The sequence below is a fragment of the Megascapheus bottae genome, chromosome 20 (assembly GCF_031878675.1).
Source record: "Megascapheus bottae isolate mThoBot1 chromosome 20, mThoBot2.hap1, whole genome shotgun sequence".
In the NCBI taxonomy this organism is placed as follows: domain Eukaryota; kingdom Metazoa; phylum Chordata; class Mammalia; order Rodentia; family Geomyidae; genus Megascapheus; species Megascapheus bottae.
In genome coordinates this window covers 30,851,832-30,875,504 of record NC_143528.1, presented here as the reverse complement: position 1 = coordinate 30,875,504, position 23,673 = coordinate 30,851,832, and the positions used below count along the sequence as shown (strand labels likewise).

General features: G+C 33.8%; 1 protein-coding gene across 2 annotated transcripts in view; it reads right to left on the bottom strand.

The window, feature by feature from the left end:
• Spock3 (SPARC (osteonectin), cwcv and kazal like domains proteoglycan 3) overlaps nt 1-23,673 on the bottom strand; it is a 243,269-nt gene that overhangs the window by 112,775 nt on the left and 106,821 nt on the right. For both annotated transcript variants that reach the window (XM_090354216.1, XM_090354217.1), the window contains exon 4: nt 489-603. In XM_090354216.1, coding sequence (XP_090210342.1) covers nt 489-603 — 115 coding nt within the window. The remainder of the gene's footprint in view (nt 1-488; nt 604-23,673) is intronic.

Genomic DNA, 23,673 nt, shown 5'->3' with positions numbered 1-23,673 from the left:
GGCTTAGATTTCCTATAATTTCCTTCAGAACAAATGCAGAATTTCTTAGTGTTCCAGTCTAAATCTTTATGCTGTGGGTTCTCATGTCTGTAATATGACCAGTAGAAACTAACTGACTTCTTTTAACTTTACTTTCAAATCTTCCCTGAAAGAAAGTTGTACTAGCCATACACAAAAATGAAACACAAGTTTCATTTCCCCTTCAAACTTGTAAAAGCACAAATCTGCAAATATATAACATCCTTAATCCAAGCATTATAAGTCTGTTTTATTTAATAATATATGTCTGAAATCATAATCCACAGAAATTCTGATTGATAACAATATTTAACCCAAGTGAAACACAATTATATTAACCAAGCTTCTGAAATTGTTTCAACAAAATCCTGCATAAAAGATTAGTAGGCACTGCTAAATATTTATATTGCACCATGATTTCTGGCAAGAAGTACTGTTCAATCAGTAGGATTTAATTTAACAGTGTTTACCTGTGTGTAAGCCTCCGATGACTAATGCAGACTGCAGTCTGAGAGTCTTGAGTAATGCACATTTTATGGCGACTACATTTCATTTTCAAGCATGGATCTTTAGCTGGATCTAAAGCTAGAGAGAGAAAGGGAAAGGGAGAAACAAGGCAAAAGAAGAGGAAACATTAAGATAAATTTCTTTAAAACTGAGATTTCTAAGAAAATATAATTGCAGCAAATAATTTCATAGCATTGTAACGTTGAACTTTGTTGACACTTTCTTATTAAAATATTCTACTCAGTAATCACAGAGAGTGGGTAACAGTCACAGTCTCCGTCAATCTAGTAAATAGTAGGACTACACATACTAATAGATTCAGCAAATGGAAAATTCCACAGAAATGTTAGCATTACGATTCTCTGCAATAAATGACTGCTGTCAGGGAAATGAAGACAAAGGCATATGTTACTATATACTGTTTTATATCTGAGAACAATTATAATCTGTACTACTGCTTTACTTAAAGAGTTTTTGGTGGGTAGAGTAAAAGAAGAGAAACTCAGATGAAGTTGGGGGACATTTATGAGTCTCTGGATATCCATGAAAAAGTCTGAGGCTGGCCTTCAAAGTTGAACTGAACGAATTATGGTTGAAACTGAGACTTTGCACTTTCATTTTTAGCATAGCACTAGAACCAAAATTTCTTTATGTGACCTCTATTGGTACCTTTCAAGACCAAACTTTTTTTTTTAATTTTTTTTATTGTAATTAGTAAAAGGGTTACATGATATTTGCCAGATAGAAGGTGCATTAATTCACATACATTGATACCCTTTCACATGTCTTGGTACCCGTTTCCCTCCCCCCCCAAACCCCCCACCCGACCAAACTTTTGTAACACATTAGTTTTTGCATAAATAATTTGTTGACAGATAGTACATATAATATATACTTTATCCATTTATGGTATATAATTTATGTTTTCAGTATGGTCACAATTATGAAACTAACCACACAATTTTAAAACATTTTCATTGCCAATAGGAACCCAAACGGATTCTCTAGTTATCTTTCTCAATGCTTCAATGACATAAATCATCACATAAAATACATCCATTTGGACCATAAATATTTAAATGACCTTAATCATGAAGGAAGTTTCCTTTGGTAAATGATGGTTAGATCAATTATTCTATTACTTTTTGTCAAAGTTGTTTAGAAAATAAAATGTTATTCCTATAAAATACTGGATATAAGAAAATGCTAGAATATTACTACAAAATCTTCATTAAGCTTTAACATTTCATTATTTCAATTTTCTTTTTTTTCCTTTTCACAAAGTGAGTTTTCTTTTCTTTTTTTTGTAATATACAGAGGGGTTATAGTTATATTCACCAGATAGTAGGTGCATTACTTCTCACACATTGATACCCCTTCTCATATTTTTGTCCCCATTTCCTTCTCCCACCCCTTCCCTTTCCTATTTCAAAGAAACATATATACAATACGCCAGGTAAGAAGGTCAAATAATGTAATAATATGATATTAACCAAAGGACAACAAAAGAGAAGAGAAATAACAGTACATTAAGAACAACACTCACACAAGATGAAGCTCTTCTTTCAATTTTCTTACCGTACACAATATGAATAAGTTTGTTTTTCTTTAAATTTCATGATACTACTTTCATTATTACCATTTAAGAAACAAAATCAGAAGTCAAAATTGTTGTACAGCAAGAACATAATCAGAACAAAGTTAACAAAGCAAAGGAATTTAATGACAAATTTTTCACATGAGATCAAATGAAAGAATAAGAATATGTGGCAACATTGGAAAACAATGAAAGAAAATGAGAAATCAGATACCTCAACTGGTACAATTAAGTAACTAACAAGTTTTGTGAATGTGATTTCTTTAACCATCTGTATTTTTTGTGGAAATTACGTTGTTGGCAGCACAAAAACTACAAACATCTCACACTATAAATACAGATGCCTAAGATTTCCTACTTGAAATCTCAGCAATAACATAAGAAAATTTCTTTTGGCTGCAGTAAATGGTTTTGAAAAATCCTGTTCCTTAAAGAGGCCTGGCACAATGTCCTGACACCCCTGCTATTTTCTTGTCTTTATCTTTTTCATGTTAGTGTCTGTTATTTTGTCTTACATTGCTTTATCTAACTTTCTCTCAGTCTTGCAGCAAAACTCCATCTCAAAAGATTGTATGTCAGCTTACAAAAGTATGGCACTTTCTTAGTCCTAATCTTTAATAACTTTCTGATTAATATAATGCTGGAGACCTAACAATTAAAAAAAGGTTTTGTCTTCTATCAGAAAAATACAAACATCATTTCACATCATTTAACTATTTTTTATTGTATTTTATTCTCGGGGTAATGTGTAGAGAGGATACACTTAGGTTCCTCAGGTAGTGGGTGCATTACTTCTTGAACTCTGATACCCCTTCTCATGTTTTATTTCCTCCCACCCCCCATCATCTCATAGTCTTTTCGCTAGTCAGAGACATTTTAGCTTTGGACTTGTTGCTGTAACAATACAACTTTTCTCAAATAATCAAAGTTTCTCACAATTCAATATTGGAGTACAGTACAATGTTTTATCACTCTTTATCTAGGCTTCCTTGATTTCTATTGAGATTCTTGTACATAAAAATGTACTAAAAAAGCATTTTTATTATTGCTGTCCCTAGAATTCATAAGCAACTTCTTGATGTACTGTTATTTCTCTTCTCATGTTGCCCTTTGGTTAATCTCATATTGTTACTGTATCTGACTTGGTTACCTGGTATATTGTATATATATTTATTTGTTTATTTGAAACAGGGAATGGAGGGGAAAACAAGATGATTAGGTGGGGTGGGAGGAGAGAAGTGGGGACAAAAAATTTGAGAAAAGATATCAATGTGTGAGAAGTAATGTACTTACCTGGCAAATGTAACTGTAATCCCTTTATACATTATTCTGGCAATAAACAAAGCAATGGAAACAATAAACTATGATTAAGATAAAAAAAAACCCACCTCTTCCACATAGTCTGAATATTCTGCTTTCAGCAACCTTGAATTTTCTGTTGTTAGAGATTTAAAGGTTTAGAGGGCATCCAGGGAGTCTTAATGACATGGCTTTTGCCCATGCCCGTCTGTGAATGCGCACCAAGCACACAGCGCCATTTATTCAACAGTCACCTCTGGACTGTGATGCCTCTGAACACTTGAAAGAGACACTGGGCAAAAGGTCAGTTGCATGGCTTGTACACTAGGTACATTAAGCCTGGCAAAAGGTCTGAATTTCAAAGCCAGCCCAGAGAGAAAATTCTGCAAGATTCTTTGTCCAAAATAATGAAAAGACTAGGTTGGAGGCATGTTCCAAGTGGTAGAGTATCAGTTGTGAAAGCAAGACACACATATAATCAAGTGCAAGGCCCTGAGTTCAGACCAAATACTGGAAACAAACAAACAACGAGCATGACTTTATGGGAACATAATATCATTATTGCTTTTGAAAACTTTATTTTTTTAGGAGTAAGTCAAGGAAAGCAACACATTATAAAGTTAAAGTAAGCTTAACTTGTTAAAATTTTCAACAGGAAGATTTTACTAAAAATGAAAATAACATGGAAATGTGTGAAAAACAAAAGTAAAGCAGACATTTAAATTGTGATTCTATTAGTATGTTCATAAATACTACTTTACATAGGGAATGATAGTGAGTGGCAATGACTAAAGTTTGCTACGCACACGTTGGGACTGAAAACAATAAACTATAGAGGAAAGTACCCAAAAAGAAAGGGCAGACTGCTGTCAGAGAACAACCTCAGGCTGATTGCAGAACTGCCCATTGAGTAGCTACTGATGGCTGAAAGAACGAAATCAGATCATCATCAAGGAGAGGAAAAGCAGGCCTCCATGGAAGAATCAGCCACAGGTAAATTATCCTTTGTGTGATTGTTAAGGAAACGTACATTCAGGAAAAGAATACCAAAGACAGAGCACAAATTGCTATAGAGGAAAAGAAAATCATACTCTCCAATCAATAGAAGGATGAGGAAGGGAGTCCAGAGGGGAAGTGTCAATTGCAAGAATTGAAGACAAATGAACAAACTGGTAGAGCTGATCATTTTAAATTAGCTATGACAGTACAAATGAAAATGGGGGGGGGGGAAAGCCTGATTTCCCAAGGACATGAAGTAAATGGGGTGTAACTCATGAAAAATAGCGAAAATTTGAAGGTCAAAGATCTAGGTTAAAACTCTTCCAACACCCTGATTCTTACTCCTTATATAGGGAGAGAAAAAAAATAATGATTTTCTTTATGCTAGGTGAGATGTAAATATATAAAGGATATCACCAAGTAAAAGGGAGTTCACAATTTCCCTCCTAAGAAAACAAAACAGAACACTAAATACAAGATAATCCTTTAAGGGACAGGTCAAGAGAAGGAAAAGCAAATGAAATGAAATAAAAAGTACAAAATAAGGATATACTCAACAAGTTACATAGGATGAAAGGCAGGTAATTTTGTAGGGTTTATAAATCTACACATTAAGAGCTGACTTAAAAAATAATGAAAATAATGATCTTTGGAAAGAAAGGAATAGAAGGAAAAATATTTTTCTGGGTGACTATAATCAAAAGGACAGAAACCATGTCACTACTGGGTGAGTTGAAATCCACAAATTAAAGGTAGAAAGCTGAGACCTTGATTAGGTCAGGTTGTCTCAAGCATACCTATAGAAACAAACAGCCCCTCAAAATCACCTCACTAGTTGCTGTGTGAGTTTGTGGGAAATCTTTTGTCTAGTGTGTTTCGGTACTTGGTTTCACCATACACACACACACACACACACACACACACACACACACACACACACAATCATTTTTTTCTACTCTGATTTTTCTCATGGCTAAATATTTCTAAGTTATTATTTCTATTACTTTTCCAATTTTCAAATCTTGTTATTTAAATATCAAATATACCCCTAGTGATGCAATTTCTTGAACTAACCACCTATGACACATCATTGCAATTACATATGAAAGGTCCAAAAATATTTATGAATTGGAAAAATATGTTTGCATAGAATTCAGTTTGCCTTTATTTCCTGAATAAGATTTAATCAACATATTGCTGTTGTGCCAGGTTTACCTGCTATGCTATAGCAAACACAAAAGTAAAGACGCCTTTCTCTCTAGATTTCATTTATTAATGTGAAATGTATGTAAATAATGAGCAAGGTCTGTAACAGACACAAAGGCAAAATATTAAGGAAACAAAGACTACATTTGACATTCATGGTCATCAAAACCAGACAAACTGAGATTAATGGTTATCTTGTAAAGTCCAAAAATTTGGGAAAAATTGCAGCATCCCAAAAATACATATCTAAATGCATTGATCAAAATGCCTCTAATCTTAATTGTATACTTGCTCACAAAAACATGATGTGACTAGTCTAACTGCAACATGAATTTTAAAAATCTTATAATGGTTCAGCAATGTAGTTTCATGGGTATTCTGTTTTTACCAACAATAGTCCACTTCACATAACTCTACACCCTGGAGCCAAAGGCAGATCTGGGTTTTTAAGGATTAAAAAAGGAAAAAAGAAAAAAACTTCTTATCAGATGTTGTCACAGAAGGCAGTGCAAGTAGGCAGCATAGAAAAAAGAGCTAAGGTTAGGTAGTTAATTATACTTGTGACAGCCAATTTTGTGGTGCTAAATGCTATTAAATGTAGCTGGAAGTCTTTAGAGTGACTTTCTTAGTTTCAAACCTTAATATCACTTCAATAATATGATACACTGACTCAGCCTGGTGGTCTATATTCTTAGCAGATTCTGATGTAACTACTGGAGTATTTTGTGGTAGCCAATATGTGTATATGCGTATATGTGTGTTTGTATGGTAATTTTTGTTTTAGGAATAACCAATCTTATAAATGTTTGTTATATATAAAACTGTCTATTGCACTTAGAAACTAGTTAATGGAAAGTATTAATGCTGACACAAGGAAGAATTTCATTCTGTTAGGTAACTCCAGTGGAAAAAATGATTATTTTAATTCTTTGTCATTCCCATTAGCTATCACCTTTTCTTTTTCAATATGTCAATCTCTAGTCAAATTTTTCCAAACTTTTCAATCATAACATCTTCTTTTATAAAGTAGTGTTGCTGTTATTTATTTCTATACCTATTGTAGGTAAGTTTACCTGTTCTGGGAAAAGTAAGATGAAGGACAGAAAAGGAAAGTTGTGCAAGTGCAGCACCAATATACACTAGACAACTTGTAAGTAAGGTGGGCTGGAAGAGAAAAGCTAGGAGAGAAATAGAAAAGAGAAAACACTGCTCAAAATAAGAAATGCACTCCTTACATGACTTGCATAACCTTTATAATAATATTTGAATAACTAAATAGGGTATTTTCAGCAAATGTTGTTATGTGTGGAGATCCATATATATATATAAATATATATATGTACTAGCTTTTCCTTTCTCATCTACAGAAATATAGATAGTTTCATTGAGCCCTTATCATTGTGTTGATACTTAGGACTTTTCTTTCTATTATTAAAGCTCTGCTTATGCTTTTGTAAGATATGCAAAAATAAGTGCTGGAAGCATGGTCCTGGTGATATTTTCTTTCTTTTTTTCTTTCTCTCTCTTTCTCTCTCTCTCTCTCTCTCTGTCTCTGTCTCTGTCTCTGTCTCTCTCTCTCTCTCTCTCTCTCTCTCTTTCTTTCTTTCTTCATTTCTTTCTTCTTTTATTGTGGGTCTTGGGGCTTGAAATCTGGGCCTGGGCATTTTCTCTGAGCTCTTCAGTTCAAGACTACCACCCCACCCCTAGAGCCACAGTATCACTTCCTGTTTTCTAGTGATGAATTGGAGATGACTTTCATGTGTTTAGTGCCCTGACTGGCTTTGAACCACGATCCTCAGATCCCAGCCTCCTGAGTAGCTAGGATTACAGGCCTGCACCACTGGGCCCAACATCTGAAGCCCTGAGTTCCATCCTGAGTACTGACAAAGAATAAAATCAGTAGGAAAAATGTCTTCCTTAACACAGTAATTCTGACTTTAGTTTCATGAGGGTAGGCTAACTATAGTTCCTTGATAATAACTCTAATGAGTCTATACCTTAATGCTTTTATCTAAAATCAAAGTTAAAAACAATTCATTTGATAATATAAAATTAATGATTCTATAGTTTTCTGATCAAGTTATCTGCTTAGGTTTTCCATATCATAAATAAAACATATGTTTAAAAGTTCACAATAAGTTATCAAGTAATGCCATTTTGTAGTATTATGTGTGAAATGGTTAACATGTTTCCGAACAATTAAGAAGCATTGCATTTGTACAATATTTTTTTTTTGCCAGTCCTGGGCTTGAGCTCAGGGCCTGAGCACTGTCCTTGGACTTTCTCAAGGCTAGAGCTCTACCACTTGAGCCTCAGCACCACTTCTGGCTTTTTTCTATGTATGTGGTACCAAGGAATCGAACCCGGGTCTTCGTGCATGCTAGGCAAGCACTTTAACCCCTAGGCCAAACTCCCGGCCCGAGCTACCGGGAACCTTTGTACAATATTACTTACAATCCCATTATACCTATTAAATTCTTATAAATATCTACCAGCATATGCCATGAAATGCTTCAAACAACTTACAAAGTGATTGCTGTGCAAAAGATTGTTTTTAGTTTAAAATTATCACTTCCCCATATAAATCCCACGTTGTGCAGCTTGTATTTATTTGCTTTTCTTTTCCTTTTTCTACTTAAAAGTAAAAGCAAACATTTTCATTTTAAATCTTTTGAGAAGACTAATAGCATCAACCAATCCATGTTTCTTAGGAAATTGAAAGACTGACATGTGCACACATACAAATAGAGAAATGAGCCAAGGGGCCGTGCAGAGCAGTGTGGGAGGTTGATAATGATAGAAATGTTCTTTATCTTGCTTTATATGGTATTAATAATTAGTGTTACTGAACCCGCCAACATTTACCTCACTGCATGTTTTTAAAGCATCTTATTTTATGTAAACTATGTCTCAGTACAAACACAAACTCATGTTGTTCTCTTACAATATGAAAACTAAGAAAGTTCTTTACAATTATAGAAGGGTAGGAGAGCGGCAAAGTAAAAAAATGTGGCAACATGAATTCCACTATTAAAATTTTAATACTAAAAATTCAATTCATCACCATCAATGAAGGCTTCTGGCTTATAAACTATATATTTTCAACAGATAACATTAATCAAGAAAAGAAAGAAACAAGTGAGGACCAGACAAATACAGCACTGAGTCTCTTTGCCTCCCAAATTGTATTCAAATACTATTGACATATGTATAAAAGAAATAAGTTTAATGAACTACTAAAATGTAAATCTCTAAATATAGAATGAGACTTAGTATCCATCTAGACATTTAAATTGAGTCATAAAGTCAGTATTAATATTAGCTAATAAAATTCCAATTAAATATTGTTTTCTATTTAAAATCCGTTTGTGAATTGTGAATTAACCCTTTATGTAGTTCTCAACTTGCAGGGAATGACGTTTGCAGGTTTAGCACTGCAATTGGAATGTGAACAGATTGTCATAGCAAGCACTGACCATAATTAGCCTTGCAGGTAAGTAAGCTTTGTGAATGTCTCTTTGCTTTCAGCTTGTCATTTCTAATTCATGTCATTGCCTACAGAAAAGAACCAGTTCTTTGGAAAGTAATGATCTGAGTGTTGTTAAATGAGCCTTTCATTGACTGTCACCTACTGAGGTGTGATTAGATGAAAACCCCTAAATGATCTAGGGAACTAAATCAAATGACCTCTCATTTTCTGATGCTCAGAGATCTTTCAACCTGTTTATTTGCTGGAGACTCTAATCTGCCCTGTAACATGATGCAAATAAAATTTTCAGTTGGATCTTTGCCAAAGAATTATATCTTTAGGACTGATTTTTCAAAGGAATTATTTACCATATTTCCTAAGTTAATGTCACAAAATATCTTTTTTAATATAATTTATAATTTAATTATGTGGTCTATAATTTAACATATTAGCTTATAATTTATAATTGAAATCACTGGCATAAAATTAACATATAATTAACTCATATAATCTGCAATGTGTGTGATATGTAGCATATATAACCTATGGAATAGATGACATAAATAACTCAGATATATATATGTACATATAACTGAGATATATATATATATAACTGAGATACATATAGATATATAGATGTATTTCTTTTTTTCTTTTTTTATTTTAATTAATGAAAGGGTTACATGATATTTGCCAGATAGAAGGTGCATTAATTCACATACATTGATACCCTTTCACATGTCTTGGTCCCCATTACCCTCCTCTCCACCCCCCCCTTGGTATTCCTCCCTTCCCTATCCAATTTCAAATAACCAAATACAAATAAATCCAATATATCAGATAACAAAGTGAGATACTGTAACAATATGAGATAACCAAGGGACAGCAAAAGAGATGAGAGATAACATAGTACATTAAGGACAACAATCATTCATTGTATGGCTTTTGTTTCAATATCCTGGAGGTCTTTTCAATTAGCTTCATACTATATGGCCTTATGTATCAAGGTTTTGCTCTATTGCAAATCTCTGCTAGTAGAGCCCAAGGTTTCTACTATGACAAATGAGGGGAATCATTGAGCCTAAGTTCCTTTGGGTCTAGCTTACTTCACTTAATATGATTTTTTCTAAGTCTTTCCATTTCCTAACAAATGGGGCGATGTCGTTTTTTCTGACAGCAACATAGAATTCCATTGTGTACAAATACCACAACTTGTTGATCCACTCATCAACTGAGGGACATCTAGGTTGGTTCCATATTTTTGCTATGATGAATAATGCTGCAATGAACATTGTTGTGCTAATGGATTTAGTATGTCTTTGTTTCTGGATGATTGTGTAAATGCCAAGTAGTGATATTGCTGGGTCATAGGGGAGCTCTATGTTTAGCCTTTTGAGGCACTGCCATATTGCTCTCCATAGTGGTTGAACGAGTTTGCACTCCCACCAACAGTGTAGTGGTGATCCCTCCTGGCCACATCCCCTCCAGCATCTGTTATTCGTTTTCCTGATCCTGGCCATTCTAACTGGAGTGAAGTAGAATCTTAGAGTTGTTTTGATTTGCATTTCTTTTATGACCAGAGATGTTGAGCATTTCTTCATGTGTCTATAGGCCATTTTTGTTTCTTCTTCAGAGAAAACTCTCTTTAAGTCTTTGGCCCATTTTTTAATGGGATGGTTGTTACTTTGGGGATTTGTTTTGGATTGATTCAATTTTTGGAGCTGTTGATATATTTTAGATATGAGGCCTTTGTCCGTTGTTTGGTTGGTGAAGAACTTCTCCCACCCTGTAGGCTTCCTAATTAATTTACTAGCTATGTCCTTTGCCATACAAAAGCTCTGCAGTTTAATGCAGTCCCACTTATCCAGCCTTTCTCTTATTTGCTGTGATTCTTGGTCCTTGTTAAGAAAGTTTCGACCTGTGCCAAGGAGGCCTAGTGTATCTCCTATGCCTTCTTGTAAAGTTTTCAGTGCGTCAGCTTTTACCTCCAGGTCTTTGATCCATTTGGAGTTAATTCTAGTGCAGGGTGAGAAAGAAGGATCCAACTTAGAAATCAAAAGACACACTGATGTTTTCTTAGACAACTTATGTGTTCACATACTTAGCATAATCAAAAGGTATTTATAGTTCCTTTCTTGAGGTTTTAATGGACAATCAAATAGGCAGCAATGACATGCGACATAATGACAATGCATAATGCCATTTTAGTGCATATCTTGGAAGCCTGTACAATTGCAAGGAATGATTCCACAATGTTGAAAATGATGGATGAAACAGAGCCTAACAGCTAACATGTTGATTTTATCAATATATATTGAAATGAGATACCCATTTTTTCTGGCTACGATAATGACAAATGATATATTTAAAAACTCACATAATAACAATGGAACTGAACCATGAAATACTAGCATACTTTAAACGGATCAGTGGGAAAGCAGGTCAAAAAGAATACTGCTGCATAAGTTACTGCTCAACTTTTAAACTAAAGCAGTTGATGTACTTTGAAAATTATTAATTCACTTTGTATGATGAGCTTTTAGGCTATCAACCTACAATCTGTAGAAACTAAGATGTTTCCTTCTGTGGTAAAAGAAAAGGCTTGACTATTTTCAGTGTTGACTATTTTCAGAAATATGGCCTGGGTAAATGCCTTAAATATTCTAATTTCACTGTGGCTTTCCCTACTTAAGCTGAAAATAATAAAGTTGGACAACAAAGGTCATAAGATTATTGCGTCTTGGGAAATGAATCGCTTTAAGATTAACATGTAAAAGAAATATATAACAAGGAAAATTATTTCTTTTATTAAAAAGAAGAGCTCTTTGATTTTCCCTAGATGATAATGGATGAGGGAGAAGATGGAACAATTAAAGAAAGGTACAGGAACTACATCTAGGTCCCCATTTTCTTTTTCAGGTTCCATCTCAACTTTTGAACAATGCTGGGATGAAAGAGAAGAGAGCTTATTTGATTACTCCTGCCTCAGTGTGTGGGTAGGCTTACACACGCCTCTGTAAAACTCCCAGGTACTGACACATCCAAGAAACCTTAGTTAAGACAGCTAGGCCTTGTGCTTGGGACTTAAAAGCCAGCCACAGCTTCTCTGTAGCACATCTACTGATGGACATGTCTTCATGCTCTGAGGTATCTTCTGAAAGGTGAAATGATCTAGCCCCCAGTGCCCCAAAGCAAGACCAGTGGAATGCACAAAATCTGGCAGATAATAGTTTATACCCCACAAAATCCATTCTTCATCTTGCCTTTCCAGCCATATACATACACAGATACCGAACTGGAAAAATGCCAGTGACTGAAATAACAGCAGAGAGACTTAACACACCCCAATGGAATTCAGTTGGAATATTTTCTTCCCTTACTTTGTAATTACTGATTGAGAGTAATCTATAAAATGATGACATATGAGGCATTTGTAGCCTTCTTATCAAACGTTTCAGTAAGAATTGTTTTCTTTGATCAGGACTTGGAAAATAAGTAAATATTTTAGACAGACTAAAGAGATCATATTTACACACATCCAACTCATTATGCCAATAATGATAGAGATCAGAAACTTTGGACTTGTTGCAAACAGAACCTACCAAACTAATGCAAAATGTAAGTTTTTAAGTTATAATTACCTCTATATTACTTAACACAACACACACACACACATCCACAAAAAATCCATTAATGTAGAGCTTGATTAATTATCCACTCTCTAGAGAAAGGAAGAAATATTAGGGTAAATATATTCATTTGCAACTTTAGGACTCCATAAGATGTAGAGCTAGAATTTGTCAGTTGTTCTATGTGGCCATGTGTTTCATGGGACATTTCTCATACTGGAGATTTGATCATCTTTATGAAGAATCATGCACACCATCTTTGAGGAATTTCTACAATTGGTAATGTAAGGAATGAAAAGCTCTTTTATTTCCATTTTCTAACTTTTGGAAGTTTTCTCAAAGACACTGAAAATAAATATTGAAATGATGTTTTCTGCCAAAGATCAACACAGGGGCTGGACTTCTGAGCAATTCTGATACCAGCTCAAAACAGACACAATTCTTATTATATAGTAATCAGATGATTATGAAATTCTGAAGTAGATTTGGCTATTGAGGACAAAGTGTGAAAATACTAAAAGATAAGTATTTCTATAAATTAAGAGGTAAAATAAAAATTGCTTATGATAATGGGCTATATTTTACAAAAATGAACCATTGCCTATAATTCATCTTGCCTGAATAACATAGATTTTTATTTTCATTTGAAAATATGTGATATTTATTGAAAGTCCATTTTTGCACTTGAAGTTTCTTATGTCCAAATTTTCTGGTTTTAATTTATGAAATAAAATTTTCTTCTTTTCCAGAATATGAGTTTTGAAAGGTACTTATATGAAGTCAATTTTGCATCACTTTTCATCCTTGTATCACATAATTTTCTCCATTAATTCTAATTAAATCATAAAAGTCTCCAAACTTTTTTCTTCATGTTCTCTGTCTAGAATTTGACCACCCCCTCACCTTGATAAAGTCTTAGTTATTCTTGACATATTTTTGAGATGTCATTCTTCAACAAAGTATTCACCAACTCCCTCAGAGAGAATAGATCATTTTCCTCTTATGTAACAATATAAAACCCTGAAAAGTTTCTTCACAACATTCTTGAAACTTTAGATCATCTATTATGTAATGAGTCTTATTGAAGTTTGTTAAATTTTCAATGTATATTCATACTCCAATTCATTTTCTTGGTACTTTTGTCAGTGTTAGTATATTTGAGGATAAACAATGTTATTTGGCACTCAGCTTTATACCTCATGTTTCTTAGGGAATTTATTTATTTATTAAGTTTTGCATATTATTTTACTTTTTATTGGTATATATGATCTACAGTTATGAAAAACCTACCTATTAGCTATCTTGCTTTAAATGAAATCAAGATTTGGAGTTTTGCTTACTTCATTGTAAATGTTGAGGTGATTATCTCACTTATCGTTCCCAAAATTGAATTTCTCTTTCTATTTTATTATTCCTTAGATCAGTGATTCATTTTGCTTTTTTTGCTTAATTTTGACTTGTCCTATCTCATATTAAACTTATTTTAATATAAAAAAAGGCAGTGGGGCTGATAGTTTGGCCTAGTGGTAGAGTGCTTGCCTAGCATGCACAAAGACCCGGGTTCAATTTTTCCATAGAAAACAGCTGGAAATGGTGCTGAGGCACAAGTGGTAGAGCTCTGTCCTTGAGAAAGTCCAAGGACAGTGCTCAGCCCCTGAGCTCAAGCCCAGGACTGACCAAAAAAAATACAATAAAAAAGGGACTGAATGCTTGATTACTAATTACCACAATGTCAGCATTGGTTAGACCTATACGAAGATTGACTAGGAATAAAATATTTTGGCATCTACCAACAGCAGGATATAACCATGTATGAAGGATCACCTTCTTATAACTCTACATTTGTATTGTTTCCATCATATGTTAAAATATTTGCTTTTCATGTTTTGCCTCATCATCTTTGCTTTGTCTCTTGATCCCTATTTCAGAACTGGTAATATTTATCTTTTAATCAATTATATTGTATTACATTATATTATCTTTAAATAATTGGACAAAGGGGCTTGAATTTATGAGTCTAACGCCTCTTGATTAGTGTTGACAATTCCATGTGAGATTGAGCATACTTGTTACTGAAACAAACATGTTAGCATCCTAGAAAGATACTGCAATGAAAATGCAGCTCTGTGAAGAAGGGTGATGGTTCATGGTGTCACAGACTCAAGCAAAGACTCTTCTCTTCATTGGCGATCTTTGTTACTGGGTTTACAATAATAACCTCTTGAGTTCCTCGGATATAAAATTACCCAAAGTTACACATAATCACCTTCTATGTGGACAGTGTTTAGATATGTGATCATATCTAGATGATTCAGAAATGCAGTCTTGGAAATATTTTCTGGAAAACAGCAAATACTTAATGTCCCAGGACTGTGAAGAAAGGACAGAAATTCCCTTGGGGAAGACACACCTACTTCTGCCACAAAACAACAGATCCAAGTATACCCTTCTAAGTAACAAAAATTCAAACTCCACACGTGTTAGTGCTACATTTTCCCTAACAAAGCTATACTTTTCACCAGCTCTTCTCCAAACAGCACCAGGATATTAGCCATCTTTAATCAGCCAATAGGCACTACCTATGTCTTCTTAATCATTTTCTGACATTTTGGTTCAAAATGTTTAGGCACATAAAATAAGTCATAGGCCTCTTGGGTGTAGAATCATAAAGTGATTAAATTTGCTAATATGTTTTCTCAATTTTGTCTAAATTTGCCACTTTTTTATTGTGTTTTACTAGGTTTTTTGAAACATAACCTCCAGGAGCCCTTTAGAAATGATGCTGAGGGTAAAATACTTACTGAAGGCCTGCAGTTTTCATTTCTTTATTATGGTTAAGACAGGAACATATGTATGTAAGACCTCATTTTAGGAATTTGAGGCAACTACTAATGACCTTCTTCAACAAATTAATGAAAGTTCTGAATGAAGTTGGGAAAGAGACTGATAAACAGTCCCAGTTTACAGGACAGGCAGAAGTGCAACAGTAAATGCGTGAAATGGAGTTATTATATTAGAATGGATTTCATTTGAGGGTGGAGAAGTTAGAAGAAGGGAAGATAAAATGCACAATTATTACACATCATTCCATTCCATAATTCAAATTTGTTCCATTAATTAAACTGATAGCTCTTAATATAAAGATGTTATTAATGAAGCTTTGGAGGCAAAAATTGTAGGTGCCAATACTGTTCAGCACTGCAAAATGAGTATGGAGTTCTCTCAGTAGGAAAGTCAACATAAAAGTGAGAAATGAAGATCTGGAATTTTTCAGCTGTTGTAGAAGATGGTATATAATGAGTTTGCCCAATTCCTAAGATCATAGAAAGTACCCTGTATTATTCTCTGTAGATTGCAGATACTTCGTCCATGCACTTTACCTGATTGCTTAGCAAAAACAGAGTTGTGTGTTTAAGGCTGAAACATTCAAGCTTTATAAAAAAATGTTATTCTGCTAAGAAACATGTAATTTCAATTTTATTAAATCATCACATTAAAATAAAAAAGGTTAGTGGGGCTCAAATGAAATATTCATGAATCACCATTTTTGGTATCCAATTCTAAACATTGTATAAATCCATTTTCTAATTAGTCTTTGGAAAAGAAATACAAAAGAACTCAGTTATTACTTGTTAGATATTAATGAGACTGGTTACTTTAATATTTTTTTGCTTGCTTTGGTTTCCTTTTCTTTAGTTTCCTCTGAAAACTACATGCAAGCATGAATTCTCCAATTATAAATAATGGCTTTATTTTGAAATTGTTCATACTTAGTAGAGATACTCAGCAGGGGGCCCATTACTGCCTACTAGGTTTTAATTTAACTCCGAGCCACAGGCAGGGTATATTAGTCATGATATTATGGTATTGTGAGATCACCTTCATCGAAAATATGAGTACTAGATTAGGAGAAGAAAGCAACAATTCCAAGTATCACTATGTGCCTTTTAAAAACTAAATAAAATTATTGCCCATGGCCATTTCCATTTTTTAAAGGCTGTCTGTTACCTTGTTTAAACATGCTTGTGGTAACATGTCTGGACAAGCAAAAGACAGTTTCTACTTTCAATTTAGGATTTTATGTCTACAAGTTATATTGACCTAGCAATTCATGTCATTAGTAATTCTTATTATTTTCATGTGTTTACTATAGACTAAGGACAATTCTCAAAGTTGTATATATACTATTTAATGCTTTTAACTGACCTGTAACAGAAACATCATTTCTAGAGAGATGGAAAATACTCTGCTGACTCAATAACTACATGGCTCATAGATCTCCTTAGGCTCCTCCATACCAAGTCTTAGAACGAGTCTTAGCAGAATAGTATACAGTACCAAAATACACATAACTTGCTATACTAATGGAATATTCTCTGCCTGCCTCTGATGTAGCAACTGGATAGCAACCAATTGTTGATTCGAGTTTCTGGTGAATTTAGAGTCGCTATTACCAGTAAATTGCATTGTTCTCCATTTGAACTTACCAGATGAAGATGATCCTATATAAAATGATAATATATTCATTTTCGTCTGATAGCTGCATGTCAAACTTATCTATGGTTTAGACTTTTTCATCTTGCTGAATGCAAATTATCCAAGTTACAGTGTTATAAGAGACTGGACTTCACTATTCCATTCTATTTAGAAGTACCCATAAATTAATAAAATAGATATTAATAAAATAGCTATTTGTTTTTCCTAAAATGACTTAATAGAACATTCAGAAAGAATGCAAAAAAAAAGAAAACATTTTCAGATTCTTAAACCATTATGAATGTCTCCTAAATTCCACAAAGCCACTTAAGTGTTCTGCTATTTATACTAAGGATAAAATACCTGCTGTTAACAGTAGAAGAGGGAAAATATTGCTCTAAATTAAATGAACTCCAAACTTGGTGTTTCTTCTCTTTTATGTCTGTACGTGTCTTATTTGACCTTATTTATTTACAGTCCTGCTACTGTCTTGGTTCAAGTTGTAGTTTCAAAAAATTTTTTCAGTTCTACTGTAAAAGTCAGATGCAAAAGAAAATTCATTTTCCTACTGATGCTGTTCCTTAGATGGTTATTTAGGAGGCTTTGGGCAAAATCTCTTATGCTTTTAAAATAATGTTGTTTGGTGTCTACACTGATCTCTTAAACTGTGTTTGCTTTTAATCCTTCTCTGGCCATGGTGAAATGATTAGGTAGTGGCTGTAGGTAATACTCTCCTTACAATGTTCTACATTGTAAAGAGAATTCAATGTTGCTATCTGTATTTGTACCGTTTTAAATGTTCGAAAATGTAAAATGGGATCTAAGAGATGCCCTGCTACCATTTGTTATGTCAACAAATAAAAGGAGCATATAGGAAGATCTGTACTGCTTGGTTGTGTTACAGTTTTAGACTCAGAGATCATTTCAAATGTCTGTCTCTCTGGAAGAAATTTTGGAGGCCAGACCTTGAGTCTTCATGCCTAAAACAGCTGAACCCTAATCAGGTAGCAATGCAGGCTGAAGACTTAGGTTTACAAACCATACATTTCTTACTCAAATCTTTGGGAAATGGAAGTTTTGAGACTTCTGCTTTCTTTTACCACCTTGAGGCAAGAAAATAAAGATTTTTCATCGTTCACACAAACTATCCAGGTAGAAGCCTTCCCCGTTAACCATCATATCTCTTTAAGGGTTTTGGGGTTTTTTTTCAGTCATGGGGTTTGAACTCTGGGCCTGGGCTCTATCCCTGAACTCTGCATCTCAAGGCTACTGCCCTACCCCTGGGCATGGGCATTAGCCTTCCATTTGTGTTTTTCTCATTTCCAGTGGTTGTTAACCATCTTTGGTGTTCCTGGGCTTGAATTTTCCAAGTTCCAGACTCTTCCTCCTTTACCCATGGCTGATCTGGAGGTGTCTATTTATTCTCTCCTTAGAAGGCCATCAGTTCTATTGGCCTATAGTTTTGCTAGTCTTAATTATATCTACAATGGTTTCCATTGAAGGCCCAGGTTTCTATAACCTTCCAATGAAGGTCCCATGAAAATGTATATAAGGTTTGAGGGTCACAATTCACTCCATAACCCTGAAAGCTACACATTAAGAGAGAGTAATAGTTAAAGGGTAAATTCTTATTCACATAAAAATTCTATTTCTAGAATCAACATGCAGCAGATTTGTGCATTTCACTCCCATCCACTACCCTATACTCATAACATTCCTCTCTATTTTATTTGCATTATTTTCTCTTTAATTAGAAAACATAATTTAACTCAAGATAGCTACTGTTTTGAATGAATTTTTATCCATTAAATGAAGTAGAGAACATTTTATTTTACTTTTACTTCTTCTTTCTTCATTAGTCATCCATTATGTAGATCTGTCTCTGACACATTTTCCTTCTCTCTCAGGAATTTTAGCATTTTCTGTGAGGTATATCTTCGGACAAAATGTTATCTCTGTTTTCTTTGTCTGAGTAAGTCAATTTCTCTTTCACTTTTGAAGGATAATTCCAAAAAGATAGCTTTCTAGTGTGGTGGGTTTTCTTTTAAACTTGGTTTAATTTGAAATCTTTCTTTAATTAATAGGTTGTTTTCTGTTACTATCTGCATGATTTCAAAGACATCATCCTCAATTATTATCTGTGATTATCTGTGGAGAATATATTTATGTACTTCCTAGCATCTTTTGAAATTTTTCTTTTTAATTTCCTTTCTTGCAGCTGGAAAACAAAATGTCTTGAAATAATATGCTTTCTGGAAGTCATCTTTTCTTGGATTGTGTTCTCTGACCTTTCTGGGTCTGTGTGTAATCTCTGACATTAATGTATGGAAATTCTGTGATTATTCTTTTTAATATTTTTTAAATTTTCTTTAGCTTTTTATATTCTTACATAAATAGTTTTAGTTCAAATTAATGACAGTTATATAAAATGAACATAATACAGGTTTAAATAAGTGGAATTCTGATTATTGTTACTAAAGTTCAAACAACAGATTTCTTGTTGGGAAATAGAAACGAGCATTTAGAAATCATCACCAAATGGAAAATAGAGACTGAAAAATGGAAAAAGATGAAATTTAAATATGGCTTTATTACAGGGAATGCAATATTTGTGATACAGTACATATTTAAATATTACTATAGATATCAATAGCCGTACTGTTTCGATGAGCGATGACCTCAATTAATAAGAAACACTAAGTCTCACATATCAAAGAACAAATATATTGTAAAAGCAAGTGTATTTGGTTATTAGTAGAGTGAAGTTTAGAAGCAGAAATTGAGGTGCATTTGGAATGGTATGTAATATCTTAATAAGGAAAGATGAATTTACAGTTGATAAGTAAGATATTTTCAATAATTTGACTGTAGGTACCACTTAAGAAGTAATTTTTATTATAATTTTTGTTGTCAGGGTATAGAGGGGTTAAAGTTACATTGCTCAGATAGTAGATGCATTACTTCTCACACACTGAAACTCCCTCTTAGGTTTTTATTCTTACTTCCCTCCCCCAACCCTCTCCCAATCATCTTGTTTTTTCTGTTTCCTTTTTCTATTTCCAATAAACAAATAAACATATATACAATATACCTGGTAACAATATGAGATTAACCAAAGGGCAAAAACAGCACATTAAGAAAAACAATCACACAAGATAAAGCTCTTGTTTTCATAGCCTAGCGATCCTTCTTCTCATCCCATATGCCCTTATGTACCTAGGTTTTGACCTATTGTAATCCCTAAAAAGTAATTTAAAATATGATAACTGTGTAAATGGTTTGAGCAATGAGAGGTTACACTGAGGAAAACAAGTCAGGATATTTTGCCTTTGAAGTTTCAGTCTAATACTTCACTGAGGTCAAAAAGTTCATACAGATCATTATGAGTAAACATTTGCAACCAACTTTCAGTAACTCTCTTTTCTAGCTAAAAGGGATGCCTACCTATGGCTTTTAAATCTTCCCATGAACTTTCTAATCTGAGTCACAAAAAAAAAGTGCCAATGAATTTACAGTAGACTTGCTTCTACTAGAATTGTTGGATTGGTTGTTTTGAAGAAGTTTTTGAGCTCTACTATCATTAATCTTAACTTTAAAATATTATAAAAATTGAGTTCTAAAGCTAAGCATGCTGGTACAAACCCAATCATCTCAATTATTCAAGAGTTTTGTAAAAGCAAAAGGAAAGCACATCAAAGCCAGCCAGGACAAAGTTATACATCTTACCAATAAAGCACAAACAAAAAGAGCTCAAGTGATAAAGTGCTTGCCTGGCAGGCAAGAGGCTCTGGATCCAATTCTTGCCTCATTGCAAAGTTAGAGTATAACTTTGGCAATCAGAATATGTTTCTTTATTGTAGGCATTTGTCCTCCATTGTGATTTTATTATCTTATTTTTCTTTCAAAATTTCAGTGAAATAAGGCTTCATAGCAGTTGAAAATATACTATGTAGAAGTACTTTTCAGCTGTGTATTCTTTCCTCAACCAAGTTATAAAACATATGTGAAATGATAGATGTTTCCTTAGATAGAATAAACATGAGAAAATGCCCTGAAATTTACATGATTGGAACTTACTTTAAATACTAATAACTAGCAGATATATATGTACTTACTTATTTTTTCTTACCAGCTAGGATTTTATAACAAGCATTGCTATGAGAGATTGCCTACTTGGCTATTAAGTCATTTTGGCTGTATGGAAGAAGGAAATAGGTGGGATATCTTTGAAGAATAAAATTAGCCTGAAGTTCTGTTATTTTTTAAAGATATGTCAGAAGCTACTAGAGTTGCCTAACCTATAATATTATGTAATATGTCTGTCATGCAGATGTTTAAAAAACTAAAAGATCCTGACAACTGAATTAAACTAAAAGTATTTAGGAGATTCACCAAGTTATAAGTGACTGAAGTTTTCTCCATGGAAATTATCTTCAAGAAAAATACTTTCACACAAGGGATGATGCCTTATTAACATATAATTTCATATACAATTTATTTCCAATATTTAAAATGATTATTATGATCTGGGCTGGATTAACAAAGTAGGCATTTTAAATCACTGAACACCTTTCAAAGTGAGCATGATCAATCCTTTGCTCTATAAATTTGATCCACACTTTCATGAGGCACATGATCATAACACAGTAATAAATAAAAACTCCCTATCAGAACACTGATTTGGTAGCCTATGATAGAAATCATATTCATCTACATCCTGCTTAAACCACAGATATCTGTTCAATGTTTGCTATTCTGTGGAGATACTACTGTTATTTGGCCTAGAACTACAGAATCTAAGAGTCATAGATGCTATAGTTTATCGACTATGGAGCAAAACAAAATAAAATCCATTGTTGCAAAAACAAGCAGAACTAGCTAATAAAATACACTTCTCACTTAGCAGTGCTGTGTAGACCTTAGGTACAAAATCTGATGGAAAGTTAAATCAGCATGAGATTCTGGATATAATATAACTTTCTAGTGAGTTTTCCACAGCAACAGAGAGAACTGCCATGACCCAAAGCTGCCGATGGGAATAATCCAGCCAATAGAGTACGTAAATGGACCAAGTTGTTAGCATTTGAATGCCTTCACAAGGTATTTGTCCAAAATGATTTAAAAAAATCCTATATCAACTCATGCGAGTTGATCAAATAATGGTTCAAATCAAATAATGGTTCATAATTTACATTCTTAAATGATTGAAAGCACTTTCAGAAAATACTGCAATCATCTCTGAATATTGCACTCACTGAATTTCAATTCTGAGAACACCAATTTTTCCACTAAAACATACCCAAAGGCCCTGAGCTTTAAACAAAGCCACATTATTATGCCACCAGGCCTCTATTGTGAGCCTGGATCAGACCTATCTATTGTTTCAGAATATCACCAAGAAAGGCCAACTGAGAGCATGGGAAAAAATAACATGCACATAAACAACTGAACTCAAGAAATCAGAGAAAGACAATACCTACATTGTCTAATCTACAAGACCTGTTCAGTAAGCACAGAGCTGCGTTCACTGTACGAACAAGAAGACAAATTAGAAGTTGCATTTTTTTCCTCAACACTTGTATTTTTAAGTTGCAGAAATAATTGCAGACATAAAACTGTGAACAGCTTTGTTCACTGAAGGGAACAAAAGCTCCAGATGAAATCTTCACAGCTTTGGTTCAGTAGCTAGATATTGATTGCAAAGGGATACATGAGGCTGGGGCTGTTTTTATATGGAAGACATTTTACAAATGGAAGAGAAATAATGAGAATCAGATAAACTGGATCCTTAAGAGACAAAAGCAGTGGATGAACACAAGGGTAAGCATAGGACTGTTCTTTCGAACAAAGCAGGCTTCTCTTTCCAACCATTGTTCCTTCAGCAGATTGATAATCAATTCTGCTTCCTGATGTTTAATCTATTCATTCTAATTTCCTGCCGGGTAGATGCTAAGTGGAAGCAACTCCGAGGTGGATTAGATAGTAAAAAGTGGAGAAATACAGGAAGCAATGACACATCGATGGTTTCTATTCAGTGTATGTGGAGAAGAAAAGTTAACATTTGACTAAGAGTAACACTTGCAGATAACATTCCATTCATCCAAGCAGATTGTCTAAACAGCAGTTCACTGCTATACTGTTAAAACTCCAATGACTTATGTGTCACCCATAATAATCCATGCCACAAACAATACTAACACAGTGAAAGGGGAAACAATCAATATTTATCTTTAAAAGCTGCAGCACATTTATCAAAAGCACTTAATACTTTATACTAAATCTTTAGCATGCAACCCTTATAGATTTTTCTATAAATTTTCCTCATTTGGATTACTTGTCATACTAAACACAGAATTTGTTTGGCTTATTCATGAAGATGCATGTCCTCGTTAAAACTATTTTTCAGTTGACTTTGGAGTGCCAACTCATGATTAAGCATGTTAATGAAGAAAAGAAATAGAACAGAAAAAGCA